The 13,747-nt window shown below is 45.4% G+C and overlaps 1 protein-coding gene and 1 long non-coding RNA gene across 2 annotated transcripts; both read right to left on the bottom strand.

The window, feature by feature from the left end:
• Positions 1–3,033: 3,033 nt before the first annotated feature.
• RRS1 (ribosome biogenesis regulator 1 homolog) lies at positions 3,034–5,206 on the bottom strand. The gene has a single exon (XM_082233949.1). It carries the CDS (start codon positions 4,921–4,923, stop codon positions 3,847–3,849), a length of 1,077 nt encoding a protein of 358 aa, XP_082090075.1. The 5' UTR covers positions 4,924–5,206; the 3' UTR covers positions 3,034–3,846.
• Positions 5,207–9,671: 4,465 nt separating this feature from the next.
• On the bottom strand, positions 9,672–13,170 carry LOC309538472. The gene is made up of 2 exons (XR_014222192.1): positions 12,945–13,170; positions 9,672–9,906 (listed from the first exon to the last, which is right to left on the bottom strand). It is a non-coding gene; the product is annotated as an uncharacterized lncRNA (long non-coding RNA).
• Positions 13,171–13,747: the final 577 nt, after the last annotated feature.

Here is a 13,747-nt window from a genome sequence, read left to right as displayed (position 1 = left end):
GTTTTTACTTGCAAACTGAAACCAAATTTTGAAGCACTGTGAATAGATAGAACGTTCAGTCTCAAAAACAGCATTTCCACAAAATTGTTTTTTTGTTTCTTTATATTGTAAATAAGGCATTGGTGATTGTTTCTAGTTCAAGAAAAGCTGGTGCAGGTAAGAAACGTCTTGACGATCAGCAACTGATTTTTAATAGGGCAAGAGCCATAATATGAATTAATCGAAAGTTGCAGGAAGAGCATAAATAGCTACGCCCAGTAACTTACAGATGACTTGTGAGCTGGTCAAAAGGACTCTTCCCCCACTCACCCAGAACGTGAACAGCAGCCTACAGTGATTGCACACATCAGAAGTTCACTTCTATGTGCAAGACTCAGGTGGCCTCAGTGGCCCAGGGTGTCTTCCATCAGCTTCGGCTGGTGGCCCAGCTACGCCCCTATCTGCACAGGGATAGCCTAACTACTGTTGTCTGTGCTCTGGTAACTTTAAGGTTAGAGTACTGCAATGTGTTATACATAGGGCTGCCTCTGAAGACAGTTTGGAAACTTCAGCTAGTGCAGAATTCAGCGGCCAGGTTGCTCACCGGAGCAAGACGGTGTGAGCATATTACACCGATCCTGGTCCAACTGCACTGGCTACCAATTAGATTCTGGACCCAATTCAAAGTGCTGGTTTTGACCTATAAAGCCTTAAATGGCTCAGGACCACAATACCTCAAGAACTGCCTCTTTCCATATAAACCTACTTGGTCCCTGAGATCATCTTCTGAGACCCTCCTTCACGTGCCTCCTCAAGAGGTCTGGAGGGTGACAACATGAGAACGGGCCTTCTCTGCAGTGGCTCCCTGTCTATGGAATCCTTTCCCCAGGGAAGTTTGCCTGGCACATTCATTATAACACCTTTAGGAACCAGGCAAAAACATTCCTTTTTAACCAGGCCTTTGATTGATCTGATTTACATCCAACACCCTTTTAGAATGTGGCTTTTTTTTTGGGGGGGTAGTTATTGGGTTACTGCTTTTGGTTTGATTTTGTTATGGTCTTGTTGTGAACCACCCTGAGACCTCTGGGTATAGGGCGGTGTATAAGTTGAATAAAAATAAGAGACTGTTGGAATGTAATGGGCATTAGCTACAGCTCAGTGAGTGCCCATATTTTGCAGGTAAAAGGTCCTCCGGCTGAGACCCTGGCATCTCCAGCTGGGCTGAGGAACCCATCTGAAATCCCAGAATGCCATTGACAATCAGTGTCAGCAGTATTGATCTAGAATGAATAAATGACCTCATTTGAGTACAATTCAGCTTCCAACTGTATCAAGAACTTCTAGCCTGGAAAAGAAGTGACTGAGGAGATATGATAGCCACCTTCAAATATCTGAAGGGCTGTCACATGGAGCAAGCTTGTTTTCTCCTGCTCAGGAAGGTAGGACTTGAACCAATGGCTTCAGGTTTCAGGAAAGATTCCGACTAGACATATGGAAAAACTTTCTGACAGTAAGAGCTGTTTGACAGTGGAACAGCCTCCCTTGGGAGGTTGTGGACTCTCCTTCCTTGGAGGTTTTTAAGCAGAGTTTGGATGGCCATCTGTTATAGATGCTTTAGATGAGTTTCCTGCATTGCGGAGAGTTGGACTAGATGAACCTAGATGGGTCTCTTCCAACTCTTAAGATTCTGAAGTTCCATGGAACTGCATTTGTGGAAGGTATAAACTTGATTACTTGTGTCTTGGCCCATGAAGGAGAAAGCTATTGTGATATCTTTGCCGCTGAGTAGAAGTGTGAGGTGGTAAAACCAGGGCTATTCTTCTAGAAAGAGATGTCGGAACTCACCATTAACATCTCCCTTGTTCTCTTATAATGGTAATGGTGCCCACCTGAGAGGTGCTGGAGTTCCAGCTGAAAAAAAAAAGCCCTGGGAAAGTCCTGGTGGCAGGGTTAGCTGAGCCTCAGGCTGCCAGTTGCCTGCTGCTGTTTTACCGTCTCTAACTCTCAAGAGATTTGGTCTAAGTGCACCAGTACTTACAACTTTTCCAGAACATTTAGAATTCTGTATTTTGAAATCACATTTCGTTTAAAAATAGCAAACTATGAAGTTTGCTGGGAATAACTTGTGAGTAGGTATGTATGGGGTAGCGCTGCTACAATTCAATGGGGCTTGCTCCCAGGTAAGTGAGCATAGGAATGCAAGCCATGCGCATCCACGTACAGAAATAAAGTAGTTGGAAGACATGTCTATTTCACAAACAGCTTTACTAATATTGTGAAATGGCAGCAATTGGCAGTACAGTCACTAACTGCATTGTTCACAGAGATATTCAATTGCTGTATTATTTTCAGGCAGGAAACAGATCAGATGTGTGGTTTTTAAAGCAACAGTAACCTGGTATGGATTTTGCATTAAACTAGTATTTTAACCCAGTTAAATACAGACCTCATTACAAACCAGCAAAGCTCACAATATTTAGCAGGGGTCCCATCCTTTGAAAGCATTTGTACCAAAGTGAGGAAAAGTGATATTGTACTCCACTGGCAAAAGATTATCCTGCCCATTTCAGGTAGTTCCTTCCCCTCTACTGCAGCCCCATATGACAAAGCTATGTGTTCAGCAGGGGTCCCACTCACTGGAGAGGCTGCTCAGGAGCCTATAGGAATGAAAGTGGGGAGGAGGGAAGGAAGCACCCAATAAGCAAGCAGAAAGTAGCTTTCAAATATGACCCACTGATAGAACAGCCTTCCTGCAGTGCTCTCAAGAAGACTGTACAACTAGTAATCTTTTCATATACATTCCTCTTTTTAAAAGGTAAGGACACGGCAAGGATGTATGTGTGGTGTCTTCTTAACAGAATGGAATTATGGTAATCTCTGAATACTCAAAGCATCGTAAAATAAATCAGGCTTGTAGGGTTTTTCTAGATTAGAATCTATTATTTGAAAATTACATACTTCAGGTTTCTCCCAGGTTTTATAAGAGTTGAGAAAAACATTTCTAACCTATGAATTTAAGTTAGTGAGCTCCCAATTTAAGACAAGGACACATTATTTCTTATACAACATAAAATATTTATATAAAACACAAATTCAGACTCAAATCAATGAGTTTCTTCTGTGGCTTTCAAAAGAAACACAAGAATCCTAAGAGTCACATCAATATTTAAGATCCATGTAATATCAAACTTTGGATTGGATTCAACTACTGGGCTAAAAAGAAGTATGCATGAGGTCTGGAATTGCTCTGCTCTTTCCATATTACTTTGCAGGATTATCTGCACTCACATGGTCATCATTACAGATTTTCAGACACATGTTTGATTTCTTAAAGATGTTCACTTCAGATATCACTAAAAGTAAAGAAAGGATTCTATTTTGCATGGTCAGAATCTTAGAAATATTTCAGCACACCCTTGCCATGATTTTATGACTATTGTCAATTCAAGTCACAGTATAGAATAAAAAATGAACTGGATTTCTGTAACTTTTGGGAAATTATACACTCCATGAGATCTTCACATATGTCTTATGTAACTTTTCTTCTTTGCAGAGTGAAAAGATCTGCCTTCTCAAGGCCTCTCCAGCTCCAATTCAGTCAAATATTATTGCTCAGGGTTTGGATTGTTTTTTTGGAGGGATAAAAGTCTCAGCCCACTTTTGTTTCTTTGGCCCTACGAAGTTCTCAAGAGGGTCTTAGACCATTGTCTAAGTAGAGAAAATATCTCTGCAAGTGAAGGCCACATTTTCTTAAACAATAGTCACAATAATTAAGAGACAGTCCTGTAATTTGCTGAGGCCCTCAGTTCTCCTTAGATGATGCACACGGAGGGCAGCTGCTCCTGTCATCCTTGGTGGCCAGGCTCATTTCCTTTTCCCCTTGAAGCCGCCACTTCCCGGTCTCCCGGCCTTCCCTCTCCGAGCTGCCCCTCCACTTTTCTTGCCCTTGGCCCCACCGGGCCTCTGCTGCTGCCGCCGGCCCCTCTTGCCCCGCTGCCCCTGCTTCTTGCCCTTGGCTTTGGCAGCCTCGGCCTCGTCTTCCCGCAGCTGCTTGTTGACGGCGCGGGTCAGGTCCAGAGGCGTCTTTTTGCTGCCCAGGCTCCGGACCAGCTCCAGCTGCCTCTTCTTCTCGCCGTCGAGGTCTCCCAACACGGGCCCGAAGCGGCGCTTCTTGCCCCGGGCGCTTTGCGGGGCGCGGGGCTCCTTGGGGAGGCGAGGCTGGAAGCGGCCGACGGAGGCGGTGGAGACGCGGGCGAGGGCGGTGACTCGGCCCAGCTCGGAGCGGTCCTGGTGGCCCGTGGGGTGCAGCTCGGCGGCGGCTCCTCCGCGGTGGGCGCGCGCCAGGTTCCTGAGGCGGTTGTACTCGTTGCGCGCCACTTTCTCGCGCTTCTCCTGGCGCTTCTTGGCGAACTGGTCCTCGAGCGGGTGGGCCGAGTCGGGCACCTCGAGCAGCCAGCCCCGGGACGGGTCCCCGCCGGCCCTCTGGTAGCCCCAGCGCCTCCGCCACTCCTTGGCCGCCTCGTCCCACACCAGCGTGCCGCGCTTCTTCCGCGTGGGGCGGATGCCTTTGAGCCGGGCGAACTGCTCCCAGCGCGTGAGGGGCTTGGGCTTGGGCAGCGGCTTCTCCCGGGGCAGCCGCGTCGAAGGGTCCGGCAGCCGCGCCACCACCGGGCCCGCCCCTCCCTCGGCGCGCTCCGACGGCAGCGCCCACAGCTGGCCCACCAGCAGCTGCGTGTTGTCGCGGGCCAAGGCGCGCAGGAGGGCCTCGCGCTGCGGGCAGCCGGCCCCCGCGCCGCGCGGCGCCGGGTTCTTGTCCACCGCCAGCAGGTTGCCCACGTCGAACTCCAGCTCCAGCTCCTTGTGCACCGTCACGCTGCGCTGCGTCTCCGCCTCGCGCTCCTCGGCGCGAGCCAGCAGGTCTTCCACGGACGACGCGGCCATTTCCGCGTGGGGGGTCGCCAACGGTCTCTCTCTCTCTCTCTCCACGTGCGTAAAGAACGCTGCCCGGCTCCACGAAAGGTCAGAGGGATTAGTTCCGCTGTGGAGGGGAAAAGAACGGCAACCGGATGTATCGTCAGCGCGGCTTTCTTACCATAGAGACGAATGGTCATGCGGCAGCGAATGGTCGGCACGTCAACTACAACTCCCAGCATGCAATGTTGCAAACGGTGCTCGTGGAGAGTTGGATAGTGGGGGATGTAGTCGGATGGGGATTGGGAAGTAGTTCGATGGGGAAGTTGGGGTTGGTTTGTGACCCCCCCCCCCGACGGTAGTGGTGGTGAGAATGGGGAGGGCCGCAGGGTCCCCATCCCTGCCCTAGTGTGTGAATTGAAAGCGGCGGGTTACTCGTCCTGGCATTGTCGATGACGGTGCCACAGAGATGGCTGCCAAAATAAACAAGGAACAGCCAATTGCTGCTGTCGAATGCGGCGGTGGGAGACAGGGTTCGTGAAAAACTTTGGAATAGGCGTGCTCTGTCCCTCTTCCTGTACTGTACTTATTCCACAATTTCAAAAGTGCAATGCAGTTGGAAAGTATTTAGGCACATTCAGACTGGTCAGTGATTAAATATATTAGGCTGCAATCCAAACCACTTTCAGTCAGAAATAAACCCTAATGAATTCAGCTTTGCCCCATGTAAGTGGGGTTAAGATTGCAGTCTAAGAAAAGTAGAAAAAATTGTTTTTGTTCTTAGCCTTGGTTTCCACAGCAGGTTAAAAAATGGAAGTGTGATTGCGTGTATTTGAGCCAATAGCTTTTTCTTTGGAAATTATATTTGAAACAGGTTTTTCATTCCTAAAACGTTTGAGACCGTGGCACAGTTACTGAATCCCATACACATACTCAGTGCTTTTGGGGGGGGGCACAGGGGTACGCATACCCCTAAACATTTTGTGAATCTTTGTACTTTTGTCCATTTACTGTATTTATTTTTCCTGATCTAAACTATAAAATGGTGATTTTCTTGAGTCAAAATGAGAATACCTCTAAACATTTTTTTAAAGAAAAAAAGCACTGGACATACTTAAAAATAATAAAATCTTTCTCAGATCTATTTATGCTGTGGCTCAAAATCCATTTAAAATAGGTTTCAAGGTAATTTCTCCAAAACAATACTGTTAAGTACCACAAGATGGTACTGTGCTTTGACAATTAATATTTCCTCCTTGCTTCATGCAGCTCATGTTTTTCACCAGAACAGGAGATTCAACTAATTTTTATAGAAGATTCACAGAGAAATCCTATGTCTATTTGACTGTATTTTAAATATATTGTATGCTGCTTCAAGAACTTCAGTTAGTACATGGGGTATAAATGTTCCAAAGAAATAAACAAAACTTGTGCATACCTACTCAGTAAAGCCATATTGAACTCAACAAGATTTGCTCCCAGGAAATTATGGCTAGGATTGCAGTTTTAAGGCTCCTACTGTAAGTTCACCATATGCTTTTGGGTAGCACTGTAGCTAAATCCCTATAGTATTAAACATTGTCACTATCATAGCTTTGGCACAAAATGGTCCATAATCCTGTACAATATGCCTTATACACCCTCTCACTGAATGCATATATTAGTTTTCTCAGGGTTCCAGGTAGATGTGGATAGGATTGCAACCCCATCTTTTATTTCAACTTGGAGAACTGGTCTGAATTAAATCAGAAAGCATTACTACCATGAACAGAACGGTATGCCTTTTGCAGTATTCTAGCTATGCTACATAAATAAAGGGTGTTCTGTCTTTTCATTTGGAATGATAGGATCATTTTGTTTAGACATGCCTACAGGTTAGAGGAAACATGGAGTTATTTAACCACCATCCTGCATGGATGCAGAATAAGCCAGGTAGGTCTCCTTAAACAGGGAATTATGTAGATGATATCACTATGTACACTAACTGACCTCTCTTCTAAAGGGAGATGTGGCAAAGGGCCCCCGTCAGCTGATCATACAGGTGAGAGGAGGAGGCTTGTAAGGGATAAGGCATTTGTTCAAGTATTCTTTACAACAGGAATGTACACACTTCAAGCTTGTCAGATTTATTTTGTTTTGTTTGATAAGATCTACCTGCCAGAGAAAGATGCAAAAGAGATGCGTTTAGAGTTAAAGAACAAAGCACCTAATCTGAGCACATTTTGTGCCTAGAAATTTCAGTACCAGAACTATACTGAGCTCACAAGTCCTTTCACACACTGGTCCACTCCTGGTTAGCTTTCTTCATTTCAGCAGCCTAAGCGAGGTTGGTAAAAGTTTTGTCACTGCATATGTTAAACAATTTGGTGTTGGAAACTTTTCCTAATCTACTGCATATCAGCTCAGATTTCCAGCAGTAGCTCCCCATCTACTTTCTGCTCACCTCTGCTTTAGATATGTTCCTTTGCTTATAAATGGTTCTTAACCTCATAATTCTTGTTCCTCATTTCCAATGGCATGATCACTGCCACAGAAACAGGAGGGGAGCCATGGAAAATTACTTTAAGAGAGAATTTGAAAGAGTCATGAGAGGAGGAAGAAGAGAATAACATCGCCTAGAATGAATGATTTGAATGATTGCATTTCCTTCAATTTACTCAAGCTGTGCAAAACAGCACTGAGTAGAGTACATTCTTATTATGTTTTTGCTGATTAGTGAAATTGGTATGGGAGCAAATTGTGGATATTCAGAAGTCTTGGAAGATAGTGTTACTCACATTACAGTGTAGTACAATGGGAAAATTACCTAACAAGAAACTCATAGCTGCTAAATTGAGCTTCTACACGAGCATCTGTCTAGAAAGAAAAGAATAATGGAGTATTATCATGTCTCTTATTCTCTCCTGATCTTTGCCCCAGAGACAGATACATTATTGATCCATGTTTATACTCCATATGAACTAATCTACCATATCAGTGCCATAAAACAGAACTCAAGTCGTTTTGATAAAAAAAACTGATGGAAGCTTCAGAGGTTTTTTCCATTGATTCCAGCTGGAATGAGCCCTGTATTTTTTTAACTTGGTAACTACAGTACTATATTTTCAAAATGTTTCCAACCGAAAATGTTAGCTGTCTGAGTTAATTGTATCTCTCAATATAAAGCCATATAAATGTAAGCCTGAGTCATGAATATTCCTTTTTTATTTGATGTCCATGTCAGGTAAATATTTGAGGTATATAAGTAGAACATCATTTGATGCCTTTTAAATATATACCTTGAGGAGCTGCTCTTTCTTGAGTCAATACTGCACAAGGCAGTATGTGTGTGTAATACTTTACCGTGTAATAGCTTACTTCTGCAAGCTGCTGCTCTCTACTTGTTTTGTATTGCAATTCTCACCACCCCAGCCAGTATGCCTGACAGTCAGGGATGAGGAGAGTTGGAGTCCAATAACTTCTGGAGGGCTCTAGGTTGGGGAACAATGACTTAGTAGTAAAGCACATTCCATGTATGTAGCAGATCCCAGATTCAGTCCCTGGCATCTTTAATTAAAAAGATACCAGGGAGCCAAGCTTGGAAAGACCTAGAATCCCCAAAGGAAACCCACGAATTTGGTCCCTCCTTATGTAGGGGACATGGGTGGTGCTGTGGTTTAAACCACTGAGCCTTGGTGTTACCGATCGGAAGGTTGCCAGTTCAAATCCCCGCAATGGGGTGAGCTCCAGTTGCTCGGTCCCAGCTCCTGCCGACCTAGCAGTTTGAAAGCACGTCAAAGTGCAAGTAGACAAATAGGTACTGCTCTGGCGGGAAGGTAAATGGCGTTTCCGTGCGCTGCTCTGCTTTTGCCAGAAGCGGCTTAGTCATGCTGGCCACATGACCCAGAAAAACAGTCTGCGAACGAATGTCGGCTCCCTTGGCCAGTAAAGCAAGATGAGCGCTACAACCCCAGAGTCGTTCGTGACTGGACTTAACTGTCTGGGGTCCTTTACCTTTACCTATTATGTAGCCATATAATTTAGATAGCATCCACTTACGATCTACTCATGGAAGAACAGTTTCCATGTGTACTTGGAATAGGGCTCAAAAGAAACTTCCTGTCTTCAGTTTGTTGAAGTGAATGGAACTCATTTTGACACAGTAAGTGTTCTTTGCAGTGTGGCATCTCTGCTATAGTCTTAGCTGCATAAAGTTGAGATTTTTCAGTACAGGATAAAATGTGAGAAACTACAGTCATACCTCTGATTGAATGTGCTTCGGGATGAGCGCGTTCGAGTTGCGCTCCGCGGCAACCCGGAAGTAACGGAGCGCTTTACTTCCGGGTTTCACCGCTTGCGCATGCGCAGACGCTCAAAATGACGTCACGCGCATGCGCAGAAGCGCCAAAACATGACCTGCGCATGTGCAGACACGAGGACACGGGTTACGTTTGCTTCTAGATGTGAACGGGGCTCCAGAACGGATCCCGTTCGCATCTAGAGGTACCATTGTATATGGCATACCTCCACCAAACGCTTTAAGTGTTAAAGGAGGTTTTGCATGCACAACTGAGATGGGCCCTCAAGGCTTTCTTCAGTACTACAGCATAATCTTCTAATAATCTGTTTCCCCTGAAAGAATGCTGTTAATTAAAATACTAAAAAACCTAAACATTCTTGAGGGTTAATTACAAATATCTCTCAATTTCATTCTTTGTTATTCCACTGCTGGGTACTTCTGCTCAAGGTGAAACAAACCAAAATGACTTATCAGCTGGAGGAATATATCACACAATCACTTGCATTTGTAGCTGTATTGACAGCCTGCCATTGCTGCCATTAAGGCAGCAGCATCTCCAGATTTTGGTCCCTTAGATGTTGTGGCTGATGACTTCCGATGGTTGTTGTTCACAGTCAAGGAGGAGATTCCTTTGTGGTGGTTGGTTGCTTAACATGACAAACAATTTCATAGCAGCCCGGAGATCCCTTCTTACTTTCTCCTGTACCGGCAGGTGGTTGTAATGCGGACATACCCTGTTGAGCACATGAACACAATGTGTTTATAATTGAAAAGGCAGATTTACAACTTTGAGTAGAATGGCCTCACTTGCTGCAAGGATGGGGAACTTGTGGTCCTCAAGGAGCTGTTGGTCTCCAACTCCCATCAGCCCACGTGCAGCATGGCAAATGGTGGTTGAAGAACCATATATACTGCCTTGAACTCATTGGAGAAAAGGCGGGATATATATGGATTAATAAATAAATAACCTGCCTATGGTGGGTCTGCATTGAGGTCTCATGCTTGAGGTGTTATTGTACTTTAGTACTCAAACAGCAGAAGCAAGACCCACCCGGTTGTGTAAGAGAATCTGCCTCATAGTTTTTCAAGCACAAGCACAGACAAGAGTATTTGTGTGACTAATTTTCAGTTTATGCCGGACTCCTTGAGGGAAAGTCAGTGTGCTGCTGGTTCACTGTACTTCCAAATCATACCTCAAATGGTTATTCCAGCCTTCCTTTAAAAGGACAACCTTTCAATGTTGTTCTTTTTTTCTTCCAGAACAGGCACCATCAAACTCGGCCCTCCAGATGTTTTGGGACTACAACTCCCATCATCCCTAGCTAACAAGACCAGTGGTCAGGGATCATGGGAACTGTAGTCCTAAAACATCTGGAGGGCCGAGTTTGGGGATGCCTGTTCTAGAAGCTGGATAATAGTGTTATCTTAGGTTGCTGATACTATGGAAGGACAATTCAAATCTTTGTTGTAGAAGCAGCTCAAGTGAAATAGCATTGTCTTATTCTAGAAGGTCAGAAGGATCAAGGGTTTGGAAACCAAGCCTTATGAGGAACAGTTGAGGGGGTTGAATATCTTTAGCCTGGGAAAGAGGAAACTAAGAGGAGATATACTAGCCATCTTTGATATACGATAGATGAGATATATGAGCCAAAGGGTGGCGAGCCTTTTGGCTCGAGTTGTGGTTAGGCATTGTGTAAGCCTTATTATGGGACGGGAGGTTGTTGCCTCTGCCTGCCCCTCCACGTTAAGGGTATCCTGTTAATGGAATCCGGGGGTTAGGTTCCTGTCTGAAGCCTGGGCATGGGCTAGGACCATGCCACCACCCCAACGGTGACCTAGGGGGTATTCTTAATTGATGTATATCATAGGGCTCCCCCGTCTGGTGGTTGACCTTATGAAACTTCCTGCAGACGGGCAGGAGTCAGGATATAGTCTTGCTTCACCCAATTGCCTAAGCCAAACCATTCACATCTGTAACCAATAAAGTTGTGGCCTTATTTATCCCATTAACCCAATATACTTGTGTTTGTGTATTTATTTCGGAGGGAGCTGCAGGGCCCGGGGTTTCACCACACAATTAAGATTCCTGCTTTTCAGGTGACTGGACCACATGTCCCTTGGGGTACCTTCCAACTCTACAATTCTATGATAGCGGCTTGTAGACCAGCAACAGCTTTCCTGGCATTGCAGAAGACAGGAGTGGGTTCATGGAGAAGAGTGCATATTCGCTTATCAGAGAAGCAGGCAACGTAATGCTGCTAACCCTCCCAGAATCCAGTAGTGTTACAAAAGTTTTAGCTAGAATGGGACTAGGGCTGCCATCTTTTCCTGGCAGAGGCTGTGTCTTTAACAGCTGCAATGCAAGCTGAAGTCATTATGTTGAATTTCTGACTGACAGCCAGAAGAATAAAAAAACTAATGGTGATGTCAGTGAGGGCGGGTGGGAATAGGTCTTCAGAATCCCTATGAGTGAAGAACCCCTGATACCTGTTCACATGAGGCTGCGTTGTGATGCAAACTGTCAGACACAACTGCTGCTATGGAGCTATAAATGTTCTATGGCAGCATAGTATTCTGAAGTAAGGAACATACATTGGATTCTGGAACCTTGGTGTTAATGGAACAAAGAATATCCTGGATCTCCCCTGAAGCTGTTCTGTTTTGGAGTAGCTCAGGCTTAAAGTTAAGGAGGATCACTTTAAATGGGTGACGTCTAAAAGTCATACCTAATTTGCAACAAAAGATAAGAACAATTTGCTTAGAGGTGTGATAGTGAAATCACTGTGTACATTTCTGTGGGCAATGTACAAGCAGGTGAGATTCTTGAAATGCACACGTCCTTGGCTAGTTTAGTTCTTTTAGTTGACTCACAACTTGCACTGAAGTTATATTCTGGAGAGTGTGTGTAAAGCCAAAACTGCATATTAGAACAACCTGGAACTGCCTGTGGACAAGCACCCCTCCCTTTCTGAAGCTGGTGCCCTCTGTGGGCCTTGCCTCCCCTCACCCTCTGGGAGGCTCCCATGGGGCCACTGGAGAGCTCACAAGACCAGAACATTCCAGAGCCCACTAAGTAAATCTGAGAGCTTGAAAGCTTTTAAGCTTTCTGCCTTGTGTGCATTTAATTTGTGCAATTGCAGCTGGCCAGCTGCTAAGCCAAGTTAAACATGTGCAAGTTGTGAGTCAACAGTGTTCTTCTACAGCAGGGGTCACCAGCTTTTTTGGGGCCTGTGGGCACATTTGCAAACCAGAGAAACTATTGTGAGCACAAACCACGCACCACAACTGTGCATCATGCATGCACGGCAAACACACACTCTCCCCTGCAGCCAATAATTTGGCTTGGAAAAAGTGTTTTTGCTTTTTTAAAGCCTAATGGGGGAGGGGAAACCTCCCTGGAGAATGCAGCTAGGAAGCCAAGAGCTAACGTTTCCCCTCCAGCAGTAATATCCAGGAAGTGCTATGAGTTAGCTGGGGGAAGGAAGGATGAACATCCCTCACCAGCTACGTGACACCCCTATCCCTGCCAAAAATGCCCCTTCCCACTACAATTAGGATTGCAAAAAGTCTCCTGTTATCTTGAATACAATACTTCTTTTGAGCCTAATTTCTGCAGGAGAGCAGGGCCCTGTGGGCGCCAGCAAAACCCTCTGGGCGTATGTGCACTCATGTATGCTGCTTTAGCATCCCACGTGCCTCAGAGAATAAGTAGTTCATAGTTGCCGATGAATATGAAACTAATAAGAGACGATATCAAGTGTCCTGTGGTTACCGTTGTTCTTACTGATTAGCTGCCTGCCGCATGCATTCTTTTTCTTCTTTCCCCTCCTCCCTTTCTTGCGCCGGCCCCCTCGGCGCTTAGACCTGCAGCTGCAGCGCTTTCTGTGTCTTGCCATCTTTTCTTGGGATGGGCTGCATTAAGTTCCCAAGCGAGGGGCTTCCATCGGCCAGCTGCGCTGAGGTAGCCTGTCTGCTCTGATGGTCTTTGAGTTTCTGAGGGAACATGGCAAGCTGAAGCGCCTTAAGGCTCCTCAGGGGTTTGTGATGTAATAAGTGGACCTGGCTGCTATCCTACCTGTCAGCACCTGAGGGCACCAGCTGTAAGTAAAAAAAAACAAATGACCGGCAGATCATGGCAATGATAACTGATAACGCTGCTGGTGATTTTCCTTCCTCCCAAGCCTCTGATATGCCTTAAATTTACTATCTGAAGAACTCATTGCCACAGACAGCTCTAGGATGAACAGTTCTAGGATGAGTCTGTCCCATTCTCTTCTTTTGTTTTCTCTTTCCAAGCAGCAGAGAGTTCCTGGCAGCCCTTGGGAGATCATTTTTATCTGCTTCCCAGTAAGCCATAGGCATTTTATTACAAGAGCACTTTCTTGTATATGTGTAACTGTATATGGAAACTGTGTTCAACAGCCAGCCTTTTAAAGCTGCGGGTTTCTAGCTGCATTGCACTTGTAATTCGTAGAGGTGAAGACCATCAATGGCCATCAGATGTGTTGGTTGTGCTCTGGAAGTGGAGAGCGCTGTAGTATTCAGGTCCTGTTTACAGGCTTCCCGTGGACATCA

Source organism: Podarcis vaucheri (assembly GCF_965113315.1).
Source record: "Podarcis vaucheri genome assembly, chromosome: 8".
Classification (NCBI taxonomy): Eukaryota; Metazoa; Chordata; class Lepidosauria; order Squamata; family Lacertidae; genus Podarcis; species Podarcis vaucheri.
The sequence above is the reverse complement of the archived record's forward strand: the minus strand, read 5'-3'. Positions and strand labels throughout refer to the sequence as shown.

Coding starts and splice junctions, on each gene's coding strand:
- RRS1 (XM_082233949.1), bottom strand. CDS start 4,923: ATGGCCGCGTCGTCCGTGGAAGACCTGCTGGCTCGCGCCGAGGAGCGC.